Below are 26,933 nucleotides of genomic sequence, written 5' to 3'. Positions count from 1 at the left end.
CAGACCCTTAGCCGGTTCCTATCTGTTGTTACCTTAGGTGAGTGTCTTTCAGGAACTGTAAGTGTGGTGGGTACAGTGTGTACCAGACGATGAAGTGATTTAGTGGGTGTGTAGACTGGAGGGCAATGTCTGGCCCACACATTACACATCACATCACGCTGCCCCCCATAATCTGTGCCTACAGGCTCGTTTCACTAGTGGGACCACAGACTGCTTAGGATCGCTTTCTGAGGCTCCACACTTGCAGATAGTAGGAATACCATGTCTGTAACACACAGCTGCTTGGAGCAGCTGAGAACTTGGAGAGTTTAGGAATGTTCCAGAAGTGCAGTGATCCCAGGTTTGGTGAACTAAGCTTATATGTGGGGTTAACCTGTTGGCTCATACGTGCCATCCATAGGAGCATTCGAGTGCCTTTTGGTGAGGGCTGTTGTCTGAGAGATGAGATGACCAGCCACGCTTAGTTAATGGTGAAATGTTGAACAGACTAGCTGTAGCCTTCCTGCTAAGACCCTTTGGCTAGGGAGATGGCTCTGTTGGTGAGGTGATTGCTGGGAGAGTGTGAAGGCCTTATTTTGGATCTATGTAAAAGCTGGATGTCGTTAATAACCTGAGGAGATAGACAGGTTGACTCCTGGTGCACTGACCAGCCAGCCTGGCTGAAATGGTGGGCTCCAGATTCAGTAGGACTCTGTCTCAGAAAGTAAGGTAGAGAACCATTGAGGGAAATACTTGGCACTTACTCTTGCACACTGCCCACTCACACATGCATATCCACCCAAAGTATATGTGTTCATATCACACAAATGTGTTCACACACACACACATGCATACCATATGAAGAAATACAGATCTCACTGGAGTTGTTAACTTTCCAAATATGTTCAAAGCACTTTCTCTGTATAGCAGGAGAGCCTTTGATTATGCCCAGTTTACAGTGAGGCCACACAAATATAAAGGATCTCTCACCCAGAGAAGGAAGCGGTCGTCTTTGCTCAAACCTCAGGAGTCTGTCTAGAGCTTGTGTTATCAGCTGGCTTGGGAATTGGCACATCTGGTCATTTGTAGGGTAGGCTGATGGGTTAGAACTGTGGGCCGGAGCCAGCAGTTCAGTCGTAAGCTAAAACTGCTTCTTGCTTTTCCTTGGGGATGTCAGCCTGTTTTTTTGTTTATTCAACTGATCAGATGAGTTGTTCGAATTACTGAGGAACGTCTCCTTTGTGTATAGCCAGCTGATAGCAGGTGTTTGTTAACCACATCCTTGGCATCTGTTCTGGGTACCTTAGGTCATCACTCATTGCTTGGATGTGGTACCTAACCGTGGTGATACAAAATTTGACTGTCTGGGTATACAGTTTATATTAAACTAAGAATTTCCACAGGTACCATGACACAACCTGTAATTTCAGCTCTTGGTCAATAGACAGGAGAATCAGGAGTAAGGTGGTGTATTAAATTCAAGGCTAGCCTCAGCTACATAACACCTTGTCTCAAAAACAAACAATAGAGCCTACAGAGATGGCTGGTGATTAAAAGTGCTTACTGGTCTTGCAGAGGGCTGGGCTGGTTCTCAGCACCCACACTGGGCTGCTTCCAACTACATATCCACTCCAGCTTCAGGGGATCCGAAGTCCTTGCTTGGCCTCCAGGAACATCCGAATGCACACCCATAGAAATAAAAATAGATAGATGTTTAGAGAAAACCGAAAATAAACATAGTAAGTTGAATGGTAGTCTCTGAGATTGCACTGAAGTATACTTCGCCATGTTTAGAGTGGAGTTTGTTCCGCTTTTCTCATCTAGGTGTCTTCAACACAAAGTACCAGTCAGTTAAGCACTGTGCAGTTGATACTGATGGAGCAACTGGCTGACCGATACAGACAATATTTCATGGAATCTTTCCAGCCACTGAGACCTCTGACTCCTCATTTAAATTTGCAGTCATTTGAGCTAAATGAAGTTAAGGTTTTGTGAATGGCCATTTTCTCTCAGGGAGGAGAAGAGAGCATTCTGCATCCTGAATCAGGCATTGTCACTTCCCACCCCCTGACATCTGTCCAGTTTCATTGCTTTGGCACAGTGTTCTGTCACTGCCTTGTGTGTGTGTGTGTGTGTGTGTGTGTGTGTCCCACATATTAGCAATACCCAGCACTAAATCACACCACCTTTGTGTCCCACCAGGGTCCATTTCCAGTCTGTCCCTTTGTTGATTTCAAATCTGCCATTGGCTTGCAGGAATTTCTCAGGCCTGGGGTCTTTATTCTCTCTCCTTTGTCTGGTCATGTGTTTCCCTTTGTCCTTCTGCAGAGCAAGGCCCTCTATTGATTCAGAGGCTGCCCTCTTTTCTCTTTTTACTAATTTAGATTTCTATCCTCAAGGATTGATGCGTTCATTTTGCTATGCAACCCAAATGCCACCTCAGATTTTAAAATCAAATAACTTATTTCTAGCACGTGCAGAATCCTTCTCATCTTAGTGAAGTTACTTGGACTGGCTTAACTTTGCCGAGTTCCCAAGTAGCAAAGCATATTCATAAAATGGTGGCTTTGGGAGAGATAGGTAGAATGGCTAAGGACATACTTAAAATGCATATGTCGGGGCTGTGATTGTAGCTCAATGGTAGAGTGCCCATCTAGCATACACAAGCCTCTGGTTCAAGTCTTAGTACTCCCCTCAAAAGCTTTAAAATGGTTTGTGGTCCATTACGATGGCCCAGTAGGTGAAGACACTTGCTGCCAAGCTAAACAACCTAATTCCAGTCTCGTAGACCCATGTGGTCATTCTTTGTCAATCATGTACCCCTCAATAAGTAAACATCAAAGAAGAAAATATACATACATATGCTTGCTTATGTTTGTAGATATTTTGATGTCAGGGATTGAGGCCAGGGGCTGTGCATACTAAGCAAGTGCTCTACTATTGAGCTGTACTTCCAGGCACACACACACACATACAGACACATACCCACATGCACACATACACACATATATGCACACATAAACACAAACACACCATACAACACACACACACATACACACACACTACCTTTTAGTGAAACCTAATATTCAGAAAAAGCACTTAAATGTATAGTTTGATGATTTCTTTGCAAGATAAGCATATCAACATACACTCTGCTTGACGTCTCCTGATCCCCCCAGACCTCGTTTACTCCTCGCCTGACCACTGACGTACATCCCGGTCCCAGAACCTGTTTTCTTGGCTTGTCTGGGTCAGCCTGGCACTTCCATACTTTCCTACTACTGCTTAAAGTTCACCCTGAGCAATCAAGGAAAAGCCCAAAGCCCAGGAGCCAGGGCCTGGCCCCGAGCAGCAGTCTATTGAAAGGCTTTCTTATTCTCTTGACTGAGACGTGATGTGAATACCATAAAGTTGACCCGAGTGCAATTCTGTGGGCTTCAGTGTGTTCACAGACTGGCACAAAACACCACCATATTCTCAGTTGCTCAAGAAGAAACTCCAGGCCCAACAGCAGTCATTCCCTCCACCCCCCATGCATCTCCTATCTGCCTCTGTGTCACCTGGCGACCATTCAGCCACTTCTGTCCGTGTGGTTTGTCCATTCCTGGCATTTCATACAAATAGAACTGTATCGTACTTGGCCATTTGTGGCCATGGAGGTCCCATGTTTTCATCCCTAACAGTACTGCAATGTCTCTACTCTTGTTCACAGTACATACCCCCCCCTTTTGGCTTTAATATAAAAGCTAAAGACATTTTGGAAGTGGCATACTGTTAAATAGTTGCCCACCAAGTGTGCTAAGGCTGGAGTATAACTCAGCTGTTGAGGGCTTGCCTGTCGTGTGTGAGGACCTAGGCTCTAGCTAAAGAAAAGGGAGAGGAGAAGCCCATCTGGACCTCTTTTTGTACACACCTCGAGCAAATCCCACAGTTCATCGAGTAGATGATGGGCCGATGACTGACATCTAAGTAGCTCAGCTTTAAGGAGGATGGGCTTGCTTTGGTTCATGGTTTCAGACGGTTTGTGGTGGGCTGGCTCCATTTGCTTTAGGCCTGTGGTGAGACAGAATATGTGGCAGCAGGAACACATGGCGGGGGAAGCTGTTCACCTCAGCAGAGCGACAGAGAACATAGGGGAATGATGGGATAAGAGCATCCATCGAAGGCCTGCTCCCAGTGATCCTCTTTTCTCAATCAGACGCACCTCTTAGTCTCCACCCACCTCCCAATAATGCCATCAAATTATGAACCCATGCATTGATGGGTCATTGATGTACAATCATGTCTCCGAAGCCCCACCATGGAGCAGTTCATTGTTGGGGGTCCAAGCCTTCAACAAGTGAGCCTCTTGCGGAGAACACTTCGTGTCTCAACCATAACAAAGCAGATATGGAGGTGGCAGCGGGAGGATGCTCAGCTGCCTTCTGTGAAGCGCCTGCAGCTGGCAGTGCTTGGCTGCGAAGAGCGAATACATGGCATGATTATAGGGCCCCCGCCAAGAGGACCTTCTTGGCTGCAGGTTTCCAACCTATGGCTTCCCTGACCTGGTGCTGGGATGGGTTTGGAAGCCAAAGGGATTGGTATGAGGTGCCCATGGGTTTGAGAAGCTGGTGGGATCGACTTGACTGGCAAAGACTTGGGCAGTAGAGAAGAGGGAGACAGATAACCAGAGTGATTAGATTCCAAGCAGCTAAGACCACAGCTATTACACTGTCTGTGTTTTCCTTGGCTCTTCCTTACTGGCATCTATCTGCTCTCCAGAGTCCAAGGATGCTAGACATGAAGAGTGGGCTCGAGAGGTGGAATGTAAGCAGCTCTAGGCTTCATCTACGTTAATTTATACATGCCCAGCCATTGCCCTGAGTCTAGACCGCATTCACCCACCTCCTTTCCCTGTGAATTAAACCCAGTGACGGTGCGTAGACAAGTTCAGAAAATATCTATGTTAGTGTCTGTGTATGTTTAAGAAAATCCCGTGCATACAATCAAAGTTTTTATTTCCTGTGGACTTGTAGTAAAATAACGCCACACATTTCTCTTCCCCTTGGGAACCTTTGTTAGGTCTTATAACTAGCAAATAACACAAAACACGTGGCTTCTCCTTGATTATAGAATCTTGTTCCAAGGTAAGATGTAGTGATTTTTGTGTTGTTGTACATTTAGGCTGACCTTGGGGTCATCAGAGCATTTATGACATATAAATTATAATTGGTATGGGCCACAAGAAAGTCCCTATATAGAAAAGAAAATCTAGCCTGGAAAATGTAATTTGTGTGTGTGTGTGTGTGTGTGTGTGTGTGTGTATTCAAAGCTAATTAGTAGTCAGTGACTGTTTACAAGGACCCAAGTGGGCAGGCAGTGTTAACACACACAGCATCACTGAGATGTCTATAACACAGTCCCTTGTCCCCCGAGTCACCATCGACTTAAGTGCTAGTGGTCATGAGATTCTGGAAGGCAGTGACCTCGTAGTATCCATTTGAGCCCTGCCATCAAGGATATTGAAGGCATGTGTGTCCTCATGCTTAGATCTTTTTTTTCTTTTCTTTTCTTTTTTTTTTTTTTGGTTTTTCCAGACAGTTTCTCTGTGTAGCCCTTGGCTATCCTGGAACTCACTCTGTAGACCAGGCTGGTCTCGAACTCAGAAATCCACCTGCCTCTGCCTCCCAAGTGCTGGGGTTAAAGGCATGTGCTGCCACTGCCCGGCTCATGCTTAGATCTTGCCTTACCATGTTTGTCATTCATGTGTGTGCTGTGGGGCAAGCCACTTAACCTCTCCGAACACGGTGGCCCTCATTCATTGCAGTGTTGCTATGTGAACTAGACATTAAGTATAACTAACCCTACATCCTGAGATTCAGCCAACTGAAGACTGTGTCTGTATTCAACATATACACACTTCACCATCGATTCCTAAATCTAACAACTACTTAAGGGGTGTTAAAATTATATTATGGGATCATAAGTGATCTAGGAAATACTTATTTTGTTGTTATGTACTTATTTAGTGTGTGAGGGTAAGGGGTGCCTATGGAAGTTAGAGGACAATTCGCACTGGTGGTTCTCTTCCGCCACGTGGATCCAAGGGAATTGAACTCCCGGTCATCAGCCTTGGCAGCCAGCACCTTTCCCCACTGGGTCATCTTGCCAGCCAGAGAATGTCTAAAGTATACAGGAGAATGTGTAAGCATCCTTTAGGACTATGAGACCATTCATTAATAAGTACCTCGAGCATCCTCAGAATTTAACGTCCTGGGCAAGGGGGACCCTGGAACCAGCGCCTTCTGGAGATAACTGGATGACAGCATAGAAAACATACGGTCTGAGCTCAAAACCAGAAGACTGGAAAGGGTGAGCAAGTCACGCAGTCATCATGTAACGACCGTGCTGTAAGAAAATATCACAAGAAAGGGAGAGATCAGGAAGTTGGTGAGCTGCCATTGCCCTAGGATAGCCACCATCAGCCTTGCGAGCTGACCGGCTTTCATGCACCCACTGTGCAAATGCACACACACACAAGGTTCGCTCCAATTTTGGAGGTTTGGTGTTTTTTTCAAGATTTATTTTATTTTTAAATTATGTGTATATACATGTACATTCTTTCAGTTCCTGAGCCATCTCTCCAGCCCTAGGTTCATTGTTTTAGTAGTTAGTATTCTTTCTTTAAAAAAAAAAAAAGAATCTTCTCCTTTTGACTCAGTAAACATGACCACCCCACCCTGAAGTAACCATGGAGTGTCTCGGTCCCTATTCACTCCCTGCGTGTGTCGATGTATGTACATAAAGGTATGGGGTAGATCATTTTTGTTGTGCATTTGTGTGCAGATGTCACAGGTGACTGTGCTGGGTTTCCGTTTTAAGTGAAATGCAGCTTGGTCTGGTAGAGATCTTATTGACAGATAGAACATTCACACTATGAATAACCACCACAGTTTATCCAATGGTTGCCCACTGATGGGCATCCCATCTGCTTCTGGTTGTTTGAGTTTGACCACCAGCAGCCTTGCTGCAGCCATCGCTGTAGCTGTCTCTTCAGGTTCCAATGGCTTTGTTTCTGTGCTTAAAGTCCTAGGGGTAGAGCCATGGGTCTTTCAGACCCATGAAATCTTTTTTTTCTTAAATAATTTATTTATTTTTATTTTATATGCATTGGTGTTTGAGGGCATCAGATTCCATTACCGATGGTTGTGAGCCACCATGTGGTTGCTGGGATTTGAACTCAGGACCTCCGGAAGAACAGTCAGTGCTCTTACCCGCTGAGCCGTCTCTCCAGCCCCCTCAGAAATCTTAATAGAGATCTTTCCTGACTTTTCCAGAAAGGTGCAACACTTGACATCTCCATCAGCAGTGCCTGTCCTCAGCCTGAAACCACACTCTCAACTCCTGGTAATGTCAGGAATCACCTCTTTGTTACTTCTGCTCACATGCCCTTGACAGCTGCAGAGGTCAGACGATTGGATTCGCTTCTGACTTAGGGTTTCATTGCTGTGAAGAGACACCCTGACCAAGGCAAACATTTCACCAGGGCTGGCTTACAGTTTCAGCAGGTCAGTCCATTACCATCGTGGAGGGACACGTGGCAGTATGCAGGCAGACATGCGCTGCAAAAGCCAAGACTTTATTCTACATCCTGATCTGAAGGCAGCCAGGAGCAGTCTCTCTTCTACAGGCAGCTAGGAAGAGGTTCTCTTCCTCACTGGGCACAGCTTGAGCATAGGACTTCAAAGCCAGCCCACCCCCCCACAGTGATGCACTTCCTCCAACGGGGCCACACAAGTCCAACAAGGCCACACCCACTCCAAGGTCACACCCACTCAAAGGCCACACCCACTCCAAAGCCACACCTCCTAGTAGAAGCACTCCCCATGGGCCAAGCATATTCAGACCACCACAGCTCCACTGTGCATTGTCTCACACCTTTTCTCTTGTTGGCACGTGCTTTTCCGGTCAGTATGTAAGAGCCCAGAGCTGTCACATGAACAGCACATGTTTACCCAGGCCATTTAAACCATTTATTTAGTGACTTTATTTCTGTAGCTCTGTCTCAGTTTATTTTCCTGTGGCTGTGATAAAGTATTCTGACAAAAGGAACCAAGGGAGAAGCTGTTTGAGCTCACACTTCAAGGTCGGGACAAAAGGTGGCTGGAACCTGAAGCAGCTGGTCATATCCCAGCTGCAGTCAGAAGCAAGCAATAACTGTGTGTGCAGTTTCTTTTCTCCATTTGTACAGCCCAGGCCCATTTCCCAGGGGATGCTAGACCAGTGGGTCTTACCCTGTGGGTCCCGACCCTCATGGGGGTCCCCTATCAGATAATCCTGCATATCAGATATTTATATTATAATTCATAACAGTAGCAAAATTACAGTTATGAAGTAGCAACAAAATAAATTTATGGTTGGGGGTCACCACACCATGAGGAACTTTATTAAAGGGTTGCATTAGGAAGGTTGAGAGCTGCTGGTCTAGACTGTCAAATTGACAGTTAACACTAATAGTCACAGGAATCTTTTACTTTAGTGAGTTTAAGAAGGTGTACAGTATCAGAAGGCTGTCCTGCCCTTGATGGCTGGGTCTCCAGATTCAGTTAGAAAGTGTCTGTCCCCTGCTCTTTGGTCGGGTGAGTTGTTTTATGATTGTTTATCTTCTAGTATTTTTAGTGTTTTGTGTTTTACACTCACATGGGTCACAGACTCTGTGTATATTGTAAGGTGGGATGCAAATTTAATATTCTTCCTGAAGAATAGCTAGTTATGCCTCTGTTGATTACGTACGCCTAACATTTTCCTCGTTGAGTGAAATGTCACTTCTGTCAACAGGCACCCCGTTCTCCACTCTGACGACAGAGCCCTGACATAGCGCATGTTTAGTATTTACTATGGTAGTCGTCTTTAACAATCTCCCATCTTAAATACACTCTAGGATATTTCCCTTGATGTTTTGAGGGTTTTTTTTTTTTTTTTTCCTTTGGGAGGCCTTTTACCTTATACTTGAATAATTCTGTCCCACAGTTAGAATTTCTACTTGAGGTGGCTTTTTAGAAAACTTTTCAGAGTTTATTATTTTGACTACTTGCCTTTTGGGGGTGGATTTGTTGATATAAAGAATGGTGTTCCATAATCATAGATTTTCCTTGCTTTGTGGAACAGGCCCCGGGAGAGCATAGCTTATAATCTTTTGACAGGTTGATGTACCCTGTTTGCTAGAGTTCGTTTATTCCTTTAGAACCTCAGCATCTTTGTCAGCCCTCCACAGGAGGTTCTGTTCCTAGGCTTGCTTCTGGATCTTGCCATGTTTGTTGGCTCTCACCCTGGTACCACACTGCCTGGCCCTGTAGCTTTATAGTAGGTCTTGAACCTAGTGTGCCCTCCCAGTCAGTTTATCACTACCTACAAATGGCCCCATTGGGGCTTTGATTGCAATGGGGTAGATCTAGTGATCCTCCTGGGGAGAACTGACTCCTTGCTAGGAAGTCTTTAAAATCCCCCAAAGCATTGTGTTCCATTTCATTTTTCTTGAATTTCAGGTTCAAATACTATAACTTTTCATTGTATAGATTTTATATATATATCCTGTTAAATGTGCCACTTTTTAAGTGTTTTTAAAAGAGATGAAAACATTTTAATGCTGAAACTGATCTCATTCTGTCGGTTTTCAGAGTGGCAATAGATCACTTGATTACCTCAACAAAATAAGGCCAACTGGGACAAGCCAGGCCTGGGATAGATGGCGTGGGGTAAAGGGATAACAGGTGACAAACACTGGAACAGCATCCCTCTCCTGGGAAGAGCACCTGTGATGATGGGGGGGACAGCTGGGAAGAACACTTGTAATGGGAAGGGGACAGCTGGGAAGAGGACCTGTGGTGATGGGGGGACAGCTGGGAAGAGCACCTATGGTGGGAGGAGGACAGCTGGGAAGAGCACCTATGATGGGAGGAGGACAGCTAGGAAGAACACCTGTGATGGGAGGAGGACAGCTGGGAAGAGCACCTGTGATGGGAGGGGGACAGCTGGAAGAACACCTGTGATGGGAGGGGGACAGCTGGAAGAGCACCTGTGATGGGAGAGGGACAGCTGGGAAGAACACCTGTGATGGGAGGGGGACAGCTGGAAGAGCACCTGTAGTGAGAGTGGGGCGGGGAACAGCTGGTAGATAACCTAGGTAGGCATGTGGTATGAAATCAGGTGGGTCATCAGAATGGTGATAAGAGCAGTGATGATTGCTTAGGTGCAGGGAGGAAGGGAGGCAAGCAGCTGAGTCAGGAAAGAGAGCCAACAGAAGTTCTCCAGACAGACAGGCAGGCCTCATCTCCCCACAGGAGGGAATGGTACCAACCAGGCAGTGCATGCCACCTCACAGGAACTAAGACACTAGGAGCCGTGTACAACCAGACCCAGGGCCAGGAAATCAACACATGACTAAGGGTCTGGGGTCTGACTGTCAGGACAAGAATTGTATAGCACTATATCAGGACTTGTCTAACAGCAGGTATCCCAGTCTGGAATCTCAGTGTGTTAGATTCTGAACTTGTCCTTAGCCTCAGTCCAGGATGTCCTGGGGGTCAGAAAGCAGCTGCCAGGGACCAGGCACCAAGAAGACTGGCCAGCTCTTCTGGGAGGTCAGTGGGGATAAACACTTATTGATAAGAAAGAATCTCGGAGTGTCTGACCATCGGTTCAGCACTACATCTCTCCCCGCAGGAACAGTGAAGGACAGGAAGTGCTGGTGTTTGGTATGGGTAAGTTACACATCCAGACAGCCACATCTCTACTCCACATTGTACTGGCTTTCAAGGTATAACACATTCATCTTACTTAATGTAGCACATTCATGCTCAACACATCTTTAGAACCCTGCCCTTGTCTGGAAGGGAAGGCTCTGGAACACTGTAAGGTGGCTCTCCTTTTCAGGCTCAGATCCTAGGCAAAGCCTTAGAACTCCATTCTACTAATTACCTCTTCCCCCATTTGTTCAAGGAGGGCAGCAGCCAGGTAGGCTGGTGCGGTGTCTCCTTCACAGCCATGGAGGAAGATGCTACTTGTGCGGTGGATAGGCGGGTGGGGGCAGGTTTCAAGAAGTACAATGGAGAAAGGGGGCCACTCGATACTGCTAACTGAGATGTCTCTATCATTTTACTCTTTCATTGATGGTGATGTTTTGCTGCTGACTCAGTCCCAGGGCCAGGCAGGGTGAGGGTGACTTTCACTAAGCTGGGGACCTGGGAACTAGAGCCCTGCAGAGGCAGAGCATGATGCTTATGGGGACCACCAAGATACCAAAGTGGACATTTCCAGTTGGTTCTCAATCATCCTAATGCTATAACACAAGATTGTAAGAATTCCCGCAAAACCAAATAGTGAAGTGAGGCTGTATTCACTGCAACAATGCCTCCCCAATTTTTATATAATTTGCTATGTATGTTATATATATAATTTTTACAAATTATTTTGAGAGGGGTCCCATGTCACCCTCAACTGTCCTCAAACTCACTATGTCACCTAGGAGGGCTTTGAACTTCAGACTGACTCTCTTGTCCTCACTTCCTCTGAGCATTGGTATTACAAGCATATGCTACCATGCCTAGTTTTGTGCAATTCTGAGGGTCAAACGCAAGGCTTTCTGCATGCGCTCTATCCAATGGACGACATCCCTGATTCTCAGGCTTTATTTTGAAAATTAAGATGTTTTAGTTAGCATTCAAAATAATTTTTCATTGTGACATTTCCATACTTATATATTATTTTTCTTTGTCCATATTGCCCCTTGCTCATCCTCCCCTTTTTATATGTGTGTGTGTGTGTGTGTGCATTAAAATATGTGTGTGCGCACATGCATGCAAATGTATGTGAAGGCACACATGCATGTGTGTTTGCATGCATGTGTGTTTGCATGCATGTGTTCATGTATGTGTACCTGTGTGTGTGTGTGTGTGTGTGTGTGTGTGTGTGTGTATGGTGTGTGTGTGTGTGTGTATGGTGTGTGTGTAGCTCAGACAGTCTTGAACTTGCTGTGTAGCTCTGACTGACCTCAAACTCATGATCCACTCTATCTGCCACCCAAGTGCTGGGATTTAAGGTGTGTGTCCCCATGCCTGTTGTAGAACTTGCTTTTCTCGTGCACTCTGGGCATTGTTTCTTTTCCTCTGTGCCATCATGACAGGTGTAAAATGGAAGCTCATCTTGATTTGCATTTCTTTGAATATTAATAAAGGTGAACATCTTTTCATTTTCTTATTAGCCATATGTACCCCCTCTCCCAATAGCTTGGCTGCTCATATTCTTCACCTTTTTTCTCTATTGGAGCATTTCTGTCTCTCTGAAGATTTACAAGCAGTCCTATAAATTGCAAATGTTAGTCCTTGATTACATGTTGGAAACCAGTCAGGGCCAGTTTTGATTCATTTTTATGGAAAGTCATTTGTTGTATCTTTTGCAGTATTACAGTTTCCCTGTATCATATAAGTCTTAGCTAAACCAATCTTATTTTTCTGTTTTTGGGTTATGCAGTGAAAAATCTCAGTTAAGTTTATAAATAATACACTCTATGGTTTCTTCTGGTCCACTTTATTTTTTCATGTACAATGTAACTATAATAATGTTACTTCTTTGCTCAGGACATGGATTGGCAAACCTTCCTGATGCTCTCAGAGTCTTGACTACCCTCTCAAGCCATGTTTAGGGGACAACTCACATGTGCTCAGAGGATATGTCCCCACCCTTTACATTCCTGTACTTGACATGCACCAGCTGTTGAAAGCACAGAGCCAAATGGTTTCTGACGCTCCTGTCTGGAGTTCACTTGCGCAGCCTCTCCCACATCCTGGGAAGCTAAACAACCACCAAGTTTCCACGCAGAAGCATTTCTGAGAGAAGGGTCCTCCCCTCCAGTCAGAGCTAAGTGTGTGCCCATCTTTCTCAGTGCTGGCATGGCTTGTCCGGCTCCCATCTCAATAGGAAATGTCTGACTGTGCAGTTCTTCCTACTATAAACTTCTGATTGTCGGTGCTATCTGTCACCTTGTACAGTGATGTCATGTGATATGCAGCCACCTCGTGTGTTGCTTATTGTTCTACTATGATAAAAAATACCCAAAAGAAGCAAGGGAAAGAAAAATTTATTTGGGCTTACATAGTCTGGCATGAGGGCAAGGGCATGGTGGGGTGTGGGGCAGTGGAGCACGAGGCTGCAAGCTCTCACATTTCAGGAAGCCAACTGCTCAGGCAGGATGCTGCTTCCTTCAAGGCCCATCGCACAGTGACCCAGTTCTCTAGAATTTCCACCTCCTGAAGGTTCCACAACTTCCCCAAAGGGCGCCACCATCCTGGATATCAGGGACCAGGTATCCAAACACAGAGGGTGAGGAGGGGAGGGGAGGGGCCGGGTGGGGGTGTTTCCATCAGACTCTAACCCCCTGCCTCTGTAATCTGGAAGGCGACTTAGCAGGCTCAGTATCAGAGCCGTGTAGAGAGCCAGGCACCAATTAGAGTGTAACTATGTAAGAGCAGTGTCATTGTTCAGAGAGGCATTGGGGGTGGCTCCTGAGCTCCCCGGGGCAGATGAGGCATGTGTATTTAGTAGACAGAAATGAGTTAAATGCTTGAGTGCCATGCTGGGCTTGAGGTGTCTCCTAAACATTCCACACAAGAGAGGATTGTTGTGTTAGTCCATTAGCACCGCCCAGATCTTTGATTCTTATATAATTGTTTAGAATTACTCCTCCTCTTGCCCCTTCCCACAAGTCATGTGACCTTGCCTGGTCATTACCACCACATTATCTGTCAAGTGAAATTAGCATATATCCATGGCCAGCAGTGAGGCAGGTTTCCTGACTTGTCAGATACTAAGAGTAGACTCGGGGTCAGCTCTCTGTTCTCTGCCACCTCCTTACCCCCATGAGTTACTTGCCACCCCCTGACTGATCTAAGGGATTTTAAGAAAGAAAGTAAAATGCAGCTTTAAAATTTTTTTTTTTAAAAAAAATTGTATTTCATTTTTGAGACAGACCCTGACTATGGACAGTCCCCCTGTCCATTCTTTCCCTAAAAACATTTGATTCCTTCCTAGCTCTGCTGTTTCATTTTCTATTCTATGGGACACTTAAATCATGCGCCCTCAGGCCTGATTGCCATAGACATGGAAGCAGCTAAAGAGTCAAAGATTTCATCCATGACCATATATTGGCTTCTGTGCTAGCTGTTGCTGACATCCTGTGAGCTGTGGCCTCTCAGAGTCTCTACTGCTGGCTCTGAACTCCCAGACTTTACTTCCTCATCCCTGTCCCACCTCTTAGACCCAAGACTACGAACCTTCTTGCCACCCCGGCCCAAACCTGCTCTTTCAGAAGATGAGAGAATGCGAGCTGTGGTCCTCTCACGAATGCTTTGACCCACCACTGGCCCACAGGACTCTCAGTGAGGAGTCTTCTTGTCCATTTCTGTTGGCTGTTCTTATGGCCAACATGCAGAGTGCTGCCACGTCAGCATGTAGTCAGCAACTTCATTTCTCTCAGAAGGAGAAAGTGAATTCAGTAAGGCTCAACTATCAAGGGACTGCAACCTGGTTCCTAGGACTTCACTTGCCTCTCCTCAGCCACAGCAAGAGTCACTCCGGTTACCTCATAAGAGTTATTGAGGCTGACATGCAAAGGGGTTCAAGAGTTAGTATATACTGATCGTGTTGATGTCGCTTGATAGCCACAGCCACATGCTCGGACATCCAGTCTGATGCTCCTGGCTCTACCTCACGCTGGAACCCACTCCATTTCCCCCTCGCACACCCTCTGGGGCCTTGACATCTTTACTCGCTTCCTGTTTACATCTATCTAAGATGGGCGCCATCCTGATTCCTGTTTGTTTTACATTTTAAATGTTTAATGAATTATATATAAGAAGTCAGAAAATACACATGCAACTGAATGATGAGTCCAAAGCTGACGTCTGCATCATTCACAGCCAGGTATGGTACAGGAGGTCTTGAGGAGACCACCACCACAGTCCCCTCCCCCACTCAATAGAGACAACTACTATCCTGACTTCACTGGTCATTGTGCCTCAATTTTTCTTCACATTTGACCACATATGCCTAAGTTCACATATTTCTAGTTCACTTTTGCCTGGTTCGATCATTATATTAATGGAGTCATACTATATTCGTGTGTTCATGTCTAGCTTGTCCCTCTACTATTGTTTGCATGTATTGCATATGGCTATAGTTCGCTCATGCTAATTTTCAGTCTAAATGAGAAAAAAATGCTTTTCCTTTTCATATTCCATTTCAGTCTAAATCTAGATTTTTATAAGGTCGCCTGGAAAACTTGGATATATACATATAAATATTTACATATATATATCCATTAATGTATTGCCTGCATGTCTGTCTGTCTGTCTGAAGGTGCCAGATCCCCTGGGACTGGAGTTCCACTGGAGTTAGAAACAGTTGTGAGCTGCCCTGTGGGTGCAGGGAATTGAACCTGGGTCTTCTAAAAGAGCAGCCAGTGCTCTGCCATCTCTCCAAACCTGTTTGTTGTTGTTTGTTGTTGTTGTTCCTGCTTATGACTTCCTGCCATCATTCAGAACTAGGTCTCAGTTTGAGAAGAGTCTTTGCCTGTTCCCTCCTAGCTTGGGACATCTGTCCCTCCACGCCGTGGCTGGCATTCTGGGAAGCAGCCATTCTGGGGGTCTTTGAGCCGCAGCTGCTTCTTTCAGAGGGTGCTGCTGAAATTCTTTCTGGGGTCTGTAGACAGCTGTCTGGGGCCTTGGAGAGCTCAGCAGAGCTAAAGAATCTGCCAGAGAGTGGGGAGGGGATCGTGGCAGTGACTGCTGGTCCCTGGTGTTAGGTGTTCTCCAGTTAGCCTCAGGCAAGGGGCTACTGTCCTTGTCCCCCATGTTTACACACCTCTATCAGCCCTTCTCTAGGACCTGGGGGACCATGTTTGTGAATGTGCAGTTTCAATACAGTTGCATTTCTTGAGAATACTTAGAAAGAGCCAGTGTCTGCCTACATGTGCAGGGTAGTGCCCAAGATGGGCAAGGTACCCATGGGGCATCGGCACACAGTGAACTGTCCCAGTCTATTCCACACTACCCCCAACAAACAAACACACACACTCAGAGAGAGAGAGAGAGAGAGAGAGAGAGAGAGAGAGAGAGAGAGAGAGAGAGAGAGAAGAGAGAGAGAGCGCCCGAGCATCTTGAACTCTGGCTTCTGACAGCTGCCAATTTCTCTCCCATGCCTTATAGCTAACCATACTGGACAAGTGCTCTGTGATCCCACCTCTTCCCACCAGCTTACATCTAATCCTTGGGAATGTAGCTCCTGTCCTCAGCACACTGCTGCTGCTAGCTCATTAGCTTCACTGAGCCAGGCCAATCCTGGAGGATTAAAATCTCTTACTTGATTTTAGCCTGTTAAGGACTTGGTGCCCTTGGATTCACACTGGCCTTCCTGAGTGACTTATTACTTCATCTCTTCCCTGGTTCCCAGGTTAGTGAAAGAGGGCCTGGGGGATATCAACAGGGTTCTTTGTTAGCCAGTCTGGACTGTAAATAAGTTTATGGCTGCAAAGGACCAGAGTGTTGGATATAAAATTTGATGCAACTTCTTTATACTTGATGTGTCCAGGTTGTCTTCTTCTGCCTGCCTGGTGTTCCTTCATGACCAGATCCCGGGTGTCCAGGTTCCCAGCTAACTATGTAGGTGACTGAGACTCAGAAGAGCTATCCCTTGATTGATCTTTCCCAGCTCCTCTCCCCATCGAGAAGTTTTGCTTGAAGGATCCCTCAGAACATTCTCCCAACTGACCCAGATCAGGCCTGTCACTCAAGCCAGCTCCTGGAAAAGTCCAGGTATCTGGGAACAGTGATGGGGACAAGCATGCGGCACATTTCAGAAGGGTCTAGTGGGTACCTGGTATTGTGTTTTATAAAAATAAAGAGAGAAGGAAGGGGGCACCTGTGCAGGAGCAGCCACAGGATGATGGGACGGTGTAGTATAGAATGGAGTTTATTCAGGGCATGGGGAGGGGAGTTAGAGGGTGGTAGAGGCAGAGAAAGGCAGGGGGAGGGAAGGGAAGGGAAGAGGAAAGGAGAGGAGAGAAGAGGAGAGGAGAGGAGAGGAGAGGAGAGGAGAGGAGAGGAGAGGAGAGGAGTAAAGGCTGGCCGTAAGCAGGTGGAGAGAGCGGGGAGGGGAATGGAGAGGGGGAAGGGACAGGAAGACAGAGGGAGAGCAAGGAAGCAAGAGAGAGCAGAGGGGGCAAGCAGCCCCTTTTACAGTGAGTCTGGCACACTTGGCTGTTGCCAGGTAATTGTGGGGCAGAGCCAAGACAAAATGCTAACACCCGGATAATAAGAAAATGAGTTCTCATTAACATATAATGGGTTTGTAGATTCCTGCTTATTTAAAAAAAAAAAAAAAAAAAAAAAAAAAGAGGACCAGGGTTGGTGAACAACTTCAGTCCCATGGTATGTGAGGTTTGTTTGTGGAACATCAGGAAAAACAGAATATAGGAGTAGGGCTTTTTTCCCTTTACTGATCACCTGGTTGCCATTGGTCATGACACTAAAGGAATACTTACCCCTGAAGAGAAGATGCCAGGATTTAGTTGAAGACATTGCTGAGCCCACAGTCTCCCTGTCATTACCTGTATGCCTTACTTGTATATCATAAGTATTATTCTACATGATTTTAGTTTAGCGCTAGAGATTGAACCCAGAGCCTCTTGTACGCTAGACACATGTTCTATCACTGAGCTATATCTCCAACCCCATAAACACCATTTTATTTGTAAAGATGTATATATATGAGTACACTGTAGCTGTCTTTAGACACACCAGAAGAGGGCATCGGATCTCATTACAGATGGTTGTGAGCCACCATGTGGTTGCTGGGAATTGAATTCAGGACCTCTGGAAGAGCAGTCAGTGCTCTTAATCGCTGAGCTATCTCTCCTGCCCCATAAACACCATTTTAAATCTACTCAATAGTTGACTAAAAATTTTATGAATTAATTATAAAATTTTACCATTTTATATTAGTTAAGCACTATTTTTTTCTTTTTAAATTTAGAAATCAATTTACTTACAAAAATATTGCGACTGGAGAAACAGTCCAGTTATTGGGAGCACTGGCTGCTCTTCCAGAGGTTCGACTCCTAGCACCCATGTGGCAGCCATCCGTACCTCCAGTCCCAGGGGATCTGGTTCCTTGTTCTAGTGTTCCTAGGCACCAGTCATGTGCATGATACACAGACCAACAGGCATATGTATACACAGACCAACAGGCATATGTATACACCCATATGTATACAATAACTTCCCATTTTTAATTTATCAATTAAACTGGGCCTTTCCCACTTGCTGCCAACTTCCCCTCTGGTTGTCATGATCTGTTGAAGGTTTAATTTGTTATTATGTATTTAACTCAAAAGAAGATCCTGCTCCTGAGAGGCTCCAGGGTGTTCTATCAGCCCTCCCAACACTCCCTCCTTTTGGTGATTTTCAGTGTCAGGACCAAACCAAGAGCCTCACATCCTAGGTAAGCTCTACCACCACACGACACCCCCAGCCCCCAACCCCGCTGAGAATGGCTCTCCCAGGGAGAAAGCTGCTAAATGCTGGCTTTATTGTTTCTTCTGTGTTCATCAGAAGGGAAATACATGCAGGGCTTCTGCTCATTTTAGTGCAAAACAACTGCTGAGGGTTGCCTTTTGATCTGTGACAAATGGTGACTACTTAATGCCACCCCAGCTTCTAATCGCACCAGCCTCACCCCACCCCTTGAGGGTGCCACCCAGATAGCAGTTGGGTTGGCTTAAATGCCTTGGGAACTTCTTGCCTATTGTTTTGATGTCCCAGGGGCAAATTATGTGACAGTCCACAAATCCAAATTCCCTCCCTCCCCCTCTCTCTTTCTCTCCTCCCTTTGCAAAGCAGCAGTAGGCTTTATTAATGATCGTCACATAAAAAGAAAATGGAGAAATTGAGGGAAAGTGAGAAATCAAGGAAATGTCAGAGACACCCTGCAGAGTGGGCGGGGTTCCCAAGGGAAGAAAAGAAGCCACCATACACTTTTGTGGGGAATCTCACAAAAGAGGATTGTGAGCCAACAGTGTCTGTTAAAAATAGGAATGTCTTAAATGCCTTAAAAAGCCAATGCTAAGTTCACGGTGAGGTCCTTGTACAGTAAGGAGTCCATTGCACCCATGTGCCTGTGCAGCTTCCAGCTGAGCTATTGGGGGGGGCAGCATTGGGGGGGAGCAGCAGCTGTGTGGGACAGACTGTGCAGGCTCTCCTTGTCTGGCACCTCTCCACAGGCACAGGGAGCTGGAGAAGGTGATGACAGAAGTAGACAATTCCAAAATGCAGGCTTGGGGTTGGCATTTCTTTGGCAGAATACTGCCTACTTTGAGGAGTCCAGGGTGTGTGCATTTCGCCTTCGCCGATTCTGCGTTAACCTTGACTGTCTCTGTTCTGCGAGATGTTCCTTGTGCCAGTTCTGCCTTAGGAACGTCCGCCCACAGTGGGGCTTCTGATATTCAGCAACACTGTTGCTGGATAGCGGTAATTGTTGCTATTTTGAACCAGAAGAGGCTTTCTCTGAAAGACCTCCCTTCCTCTTGCTCAGGGCGTTGCCTCCTTCCCAGGAGGCCCCCATGTAGCATGGCTTGTCCCCTTAGAACTAACCCTGGGCTGGCTGAGAAAATACAGACTCCAGCCACAGAATCAGGAAATCTGGGGATGCAAGCTGTGTAGATAAATGTTGGCACATAAAGATATGCACCATCTTGCTGTTGAAGGCCTCACTGCTTCTGAATGAATTTTAGAATTCTTTAAGAGGCCTCAATGTGCAGGAGAACACTGCTCCGCCCCTCCTGGAGAGTCCTTTGTTGATGGAAGTTCAGAGACTGGAGGGAAAGTCAAGGCACAGCCAACGATCAGTGCAGCTCCGGAGGGCTGTGCTTTAGTCTCAATAATGGCTTTAATTGTGTGACACTTTTATCATTTCTGCCTGAGACAGATGTGTGTTCTGAATTCTTTTGCCTGAACAGACAAATTGCTGTCTGATTAAAATTTTTGTTATTGTTAAATGCATGGGCCAGAAGTCTCTAAAGGAGGTGACATTTCTTTCAAGGCCCAGTTTGTCCCTTAATAGTAATTTAATTATAATGCTCATTTCTGTCTCATATGATGCTAGTCTGTTCAAATTGTCAGAAGGATAAAAGCATAGATTTGGTGATTTGACAAGCCTGGGAGTACTGAGGTCAAGGTACCCACTGATTCCGTATTTGATGGGGGCTCCATTTCTAGCTTTAGGGGACAAATGCCATTATGTTGTTTAAGTTCATGTGGAGGAGAGGAACTCCCCTGTTTTTTCTAATAAAGATACTAACCCCATTCATAAGGGTTTCATTTTGTAACCTAATTACTCCCCAGAGGCTCCATATCTAAGTACCATCCTCAGTCCTGGAGATTTGGGGTTCAAGCTTAGGAGGAAGACACACTGTATGCACTTTACGAGGTGTCATAAACATGCTAGCCTGATTTGGGCTCTTGTCTATGCAGTTGTAAGTGATTGGAGAGTAAACTGGGTGATCCAGTAAAATCAATGCTAACATTCTGTACAAGGCTTCTGTTCTGAGAAGACGATGCCTAGATCGGCAGGCTTCACCAGAGCAGAGGGGCAGATTAGCCAGGAGCATGGATGGTGCTAAAGAGCAGAAATTACAATTGCCTTCCCTTTTGGAGACTCTCCAAAAAAGACCCGGCACATCCACGCAGACTCCATTCAGTCCCAAACCCTTCCACATGCAGACGGCTGGCACGCACGGCTGTGGAGAGATGCCAGGAACGCACTTCTTTTGTGTAGTTTAGCAGAGAAGAGCAGAGCTGTAGGAACAGGTGCTAATGAGGTTACGGGGGAGGTGAGAAGCATAATGATTGTCAACAGCCAACAGCAGGAGGAAATAGAAGGGCTTGGCATCTTGGTGACACAGTCTTGGAAACATAGAGATCTGTGGGAGGACACTGATGTCACGAGGCTTCCCCTTCCTTGTCATCAATAAACAGTTGGTCTCATCCATGTCAGCTCTGGTCTGGGAGACTGGGAAAGGCACCCAGTTTAGACCAGTATCTGTCAGCTTTTATCTCTTCCTTTCAGTTCCTCTGTGAAGTGGTTGTCTCCCTCAGCTGTAGGAAGACAGTCTAATAAAATGGGACAACGTTACAAGCGATTACAATGTTGCTTTTAAAGAAAGTCTCCAAATGCATGAACAGTGAGTGTGTTCAACAGCCTCACCTCAATTTTATCCCAGCGAGACAGGGCAGCAGATTGAGGGTGTTCCAAAGCCTTGCTCATCCCCAAAGGCTGAACCCCATAGATGGTTCTGGTGACTGTGCCTCTTATAGCTAGAAGCAGAAGTCAGGACAGTGTTGGAGGCACTGGGTCCAACCCTGCCCGTAGGCTAGGCTGTGGTTTATACTGAAGTGGCTCCACTGGCAGCTGCAGATCGGGAGGCTAGATCATCCGACTCCCATATTGGCAGCACCGCTTAAGGCTATGAGTGTGTGCATTCATATTTGTATGCCAGCGATGCTATAACAAAATGCTGGGTGGAGTAAACTGCAAACTTAACTCTCCTCTAGCTCTGAGGCGGAAAGTCTGTTGTTCAGGGAGGGCCTGCCCTAGCTGGTAGATGGCTACCTTCTTACTGTGGTTTTGTATAGCTCTCTATTTTTAGTTTTTAACATCTTTAGAAAGAAAAAGAGAAAAAGACCATTTGGCTTCTCTTCTTACAAGAGCATCAATCCCATCAGGTCAGGCTTCCACCCTATTTTTAGCCTCATTTAACTTTAAAGACATTTCCAGATACTGCCATCTGCTCCTGGAGGTTAAGGCCGAATTCAGTGTATACAGGTGAGGGTTGAGAGACATAGGACATGGATGAAATCCTGAGTATATGTGTGTTGTTGACACCAGGGGGGAGGTGTCATGTCAGGGACAGCAATGCCTCAGGCTCAGGGACCTGTCAAGGCCTTCCTGTGGTTCAGATGCTGATGTTGTATGCATAGTATCAACAACAGCTCCCTCCCGAGTGAAGGAATTTCCTTTCCGGTGTTCTAAGTGTACAGTCCAGCCTGACTATCCAAGACTGGCCAGTGCTGTAGAAGTAGTATCTCCAGACCAGGATAAGTGTAGGGTTGCCTGCTGTTCTTCAGGGGAAGGATCAGGGCCAGCTACCTTTGCCTTCAGGGATGTCCGCTGGGAAGTAGGGGAAAGATCTGTTTTTGAGATAATGACAACCCCGAGTCTGAAAGAAGGGGAGGGAATGCTGGATCCTATGAATAGTAATGGCTCTGCTTCTGAGAAAGGATGGCATGGGCCGGATCCTGCCAGCTGCCTGGACCAGCTCACTTTCTTCCTCGCTTCTTTGTAACTAAAAAGAAGGAAAGAAAGAAAAAGAAAAAAAAAAGAAAAAGCCTTTAATCTCAGCACTCTGGAGACAGTGGCAAATGGATCTCTGAGAGTTCAAAGCCTGGTCTACATAGGAAGTTCCAATTCAGCCAGAGCTACACGGAAAGACCCTGTCTCAAAAACAACAAAAGCCCAAACAACAAAACTGAAGCAAACATATGAATGTTCCTATTGTAAAAAAAAAAATACAAGTTTATTGAATAACACTTTGAAAATACTGGAATTATGAAGAATCTAGCAATCACCTGGGCTGTGCTCCCACCACTAACTTCCCTTCAGTTTGCCCATCCTGAATCTGAAGTATATCCCTTCCCCAATCCCCGTACTTTCAAACTTCTGTTTCTTCCTGTTCAACTGAGGCTGACACTTTCTGTCGTATTCGCTCTTGGCAGGGTTGCACAGTAAGGGTTGGGCTCATGATATTAATGTCCTGACAGCCCTGTGCCCTTGCCTTTTGATTTAGGTGGCAGAGCTCAGAGCGGAGCTCTGTACCTCCTGTAAGTTATTCCCATCACATCCCTCCAGGTTTCCTGCCCTGCACATAGGCGCTGTGAGTGTCGAGGCAAACCAGAACTGTCCTTTAAAACATGAATATGAATATGTGGCAGGGTTGCAGTATTTGTGAGCCTTAATGCCGCTTGGAAAGGCAAGGGTTATGTATTTGCACCTCATCCCCTCTGCCCTACCACCACCACCATCTTGTCACAAAAACTGGACCTGTTCCTTCTTCTCCACACACAGACCTGGCTTTATAATGAGAGAGAAGGAGAGAAGGCGAAAGGAAGGATTTGACCAGAATAGTTTTTTCCATCACCTGAGAACCAAACCCCTTTTCAGATTATTATAAAGTTAAGACTCCAGTGTCCAGTGTGTGGGATAAAAGCTTCTGTAATATGTGTCTGGCCTTAGACACCCTGCTTGTCCCCATCTCCCCAGTCCCTCTATGTCAGCTTCCTCCCGAGGCCCATTTGTCAGTGCCTCTCACTGGGGAGAAAGACCTCTTCTCTCCAGGGGTCAGAATGATACCTTTCAGGGAGCAGATGTTCAAGGGTCACAGCTGTCACCCCCAGCCACCTGTCTTTTGTCCCTGGCATTCCCCAGGGCAACAGCTCCTGATTGCCAGACTCCCCAACGGTTGAGGAGCACCTGGTGGCCAGGCTTAGGGGGCCCTGGATCCTCTCTTGGGGGTTGTTTTCACACATGACAAAACCAGGAGACTCCTGCTCTAACAACTGTGTAGGAGAGCAAGCTGCACAATACAGGTTGCTGGTTACTCTTGCAAGAGCTGTTTCTTGCACAGTGATGGTCAAATGAGCCAATTCAAGCCATATTAGATTATATTAAAGGCAGGTTTATTGGAAATCTGCTCTCTGGCAAATTCACTGGCCCCAAGGTCCTGAGCCAGGGAAGTCACCATGGGGGGAGAGAAGTGGGGAAGAGAAAGAGGAAAAAGAGCAGAGAGAGAGAAGGAGACCAAAATGTCTGAATTATATAGGGAAGAACTTCTGGGGGAAAGGCAGCCCATCCCCTGGGCTGGAAAGTTCAGGGTTGGGGACAGGTTATGCCATATAGGGGCTGAGGGATGCTAGGAAAACTTGGAGGCCAGGTCTGCTTTAATATGTAAAACATGCACCTCAATCCCTGTCCAGAAACCAAACACATAGATCCCATGAAACTTCTGCTTGTGACTTGCTTGGTGGCAGGCAAAACAGACTGGGGAAGAGGAGAGGAAATGTGTTGTCTCCTTCACTCTATGGTAGTTTGCTGTGTCCAAGATTGACAGATGTCCCAGAAACTTCTGGAGCCGGTCTCCTGATCACACTTTAAGCTGAGTTGGCTGCTTCAGAGTACTGTTAGTAGCTGAGGCCCTTCACCATTTACTCTCTAGGTTCCTGTATCCTAGCGAGTTTCAGTTGTCTGCTTGACTTACCTGGAAAGAGGGAACCCCGACTGAGAAATTGATTGGCACATGGGCGTGTGTGTGTGTGTGTGTGTGTGTGTGTGTGTGTGTGTGTGTGTGTGAGACATTTTCTTAATTGCTAATTATATAGAATGGCCCAGTCCATCTTGGGTAGTGCTGCCTCTGGGCAAGTGGGCCTGAGCTGACTGAGAAAGGAAACAGCAAGCCAGGAAGTGGTGCTCCTCCATGACCTCTGCTTCAGCTCCTGCCTCCCGGTTCCTGCCTTGAGCTCCTCCTTGGCTTCCCTTCATGGTGGACTGTAAGCTGTAAGCTGAAATAAACCCTTTTCTCCCCCAAGTGTCTTTTGACCGAGGTGTTTATCACAGCAACAGCAACCAAGTAAATACACATAGCCTCTACTAGACACAGGGAAGGGAAGAGGCGACATTCAAGGCGACATTCAGTCGATGAGCTTCTGCTATGAAGCCTCAGGCTATCCGTGGGTGTAGAATCCAGTGCCGTGGAAGCACTCTTGTCTGTAGAAGCTACAGGGAGTGTCAGAGGCAGCAACTTCCTAGAGAGGACAGCAGAATCAGTCCTGAAGGATGAGACATTTACCATGTGTGAAAGTGAATTTAAAGCTGGGCATAGCAGCATGCGCCTTTATCATAGCATTTGGGAGGCGGAGGTAGATGAACCTCTGTGTTCTGGTCTGCAGAGTGATTTCCAGGCCATCTAAGGCTACATATAGTGAGACCCTGTTTCAAGAAAAAAAATAAGTTTCCAGACTTCAATCTCTGGGTGCTTAGCTGTAGGTCATAGGGGTTTTTCAGTTAAACAAGGTTACTCCGCAGTCAGCTCCCAAGACTTCATGGGTTCTTTTGAGACCTACCCAGGGCTATGAGGGCCATTGACTCTATACAAAGAGTTAGACAACTGTAGGGTTTGGAGAATGTGACTCTTTAAGACATGCCCTTCTACACTATGGAGGGCTAGAGAGATACTGGTCACATAAGCCAGTTTGGTTGACCTGGCTATGTGGTAGTCAAAAACATCTTAGCAATTTCAGCTTTCTCACCTATAAAAATATGGCTCCCAGTGAAATTTTGGAAATAAAATTAGATAGTAGGTATGAAAATGTTTCATAAGCAAGCTGGCATAAATTACATACTGGTAATCCCAGTACTTGGGACATAATTTGGAAAGAACAGAAGTTCACAGCCAGCTAGGACTTCAGAGCTGTGTGCATTCAGATAGCATTTTAGAACAGTAAAGAGCAATGTCTAGGACTTCAGAGCTGTATGCATTCAGATAGCATTTTAAAACGGTAAAGAGCAATGTCTCGGGCTGGGAAGGTGGCTCGGCCAGCACAGAGCTTACTGGAGAAGCACAAAGGCCTAAGTTCAGTCTCCAGCATCCATGGGAGAAGCTGGGTGTGGTAATGCACCCTGCTAATCCCAGAACTGGAGGGCTGAGACAGGAGAATGCTGGGCCCTGCCGACCAGCCAGCCAGCCTCAACTAATTGGGAAGCTCAAGGTGAAACACGGACATGTCAGGAAACATGGTACATGGGGCTGGAGAGACGGCTTATTGGTGCCAGCACTGGATGCTCATCCAGAGGACCAGGCTTTGATTCCAGCACCCATATGGTGGTTCACAATTATCCTTATCTCAAGTTACATGAGATCCTACAACCCTCTTCTGACCTTCTTGGACACCAGGCACACATGTGGCACCCATACACATATGTAGGCAAAACATTCATACACATAATAAAATAAATAAACTGAAAAAGATTAAAAAAAAAGAAGAAAGAAAGAAAGAAAGAAAGAAAGAAAGAAAGAAAGAAAGAAAAGGGAGACACTGCACAGTGCCTGAGGAGTAATGCCCAAGGTTGACCTCTGACCTCCACATATGTTTTCACACATGCACGTGCACTTGTACACATCTAAGTGATGTTTCTGTAAGTCCCAGTCCCCGCCCCCCGCCCAGATTCCAGATAAAACCCTCTCTGAGGTCAGGGAAAGGCCCTTGGTTAAAGCTTCCCACAGGACCAGTGTTTTTCAGGCTCCCCATCCCTGCTCACCCTGGCTATGGAACTGAACTCTGACAGAAAGAGGTGGGCGTTAGTGACTCTGAAATGCCACTGGGTGACATTCCCTTAACCAGATTCCCGCTTACCTTCCATAGGAACATGCTTGCCAATTCAGCCAGCGTGCGGATTCTCATCAAGGGAGGCAAGGTGGTGAACGATGACTGTACCCACGAGGCGGATGTCTACATTGAGAATGGCATCATCCAGCAGGTGGGCCGTGAGCTCATGATCCCTGGTGGGGCCAAAGTGATTGACGCCACCGGGAAACTGGTGATCCCTGGAGGGATTGACACCAGCACCCACTTCCACCAGACCTTCATGAACGCCACGTGTGTGGACGACTTCTACCATGGGACCAAGGTAACGCTTTGTACCCAAAGTGGCTTTCTCTTTGTTGCTTTATCCTGCTCTGGGACTGCTCCGGATGAGACCCACGTGAACCAGTGCTCCCCAGGACTGCTCCAGGAAGGGGAGTTCTTCTAGGGATCGAT

At 46.3% G+C, this 26,933-nt stretch overlaps 1 protein-coding gene across 2 annotated transcripts in view; it reads left to right on the top strand.

Annotated features, from left to right (window-relative positions):
- Positions 1–26,933, top strand: part of Dpysl5 (dihydropyrimidinase like 5) — a 90,428-nt gene that overhangs the window by 4,914 nt on the left and 58,581 nt on the right. For both annotated transcript variants that reach the window (XM_031355331.1, XM_031355332.1), the window contains exon 2: positions 26,538–26,802. In XM_031355331.1, coding sequence (XP_031211191.1) covers positions 26,542–26,802 — 261 coding nt within the window. In that variant the 5' untranslated portion in view covers positions 26,538–26,541. The remainder of the gene's footprint in view (positions 1–26,537; positions 26,803–26,933) is intronic.

This window comes from Mastomys coucha, unplaced genomic scaffold, assembly GCF_008632895.1.
Source record: "Mastomys coucha isolate ucsf_1 unplaced genomic scaffold, UCSF_Mcou_1 pScaffold6, whole genome shotgun sequence".
Taxonomy (NCBI): domain Eukaryota; kingdom Metazoa; phylum Chordata; class Mammalia; order Rodentia; family Muridae; genus Mastomys; species Mastomys coucha.
Note: the sequence above shows the minus strand (reverse complement) of the source record. Positions and strands in the feature narration are given on the sequence as shown.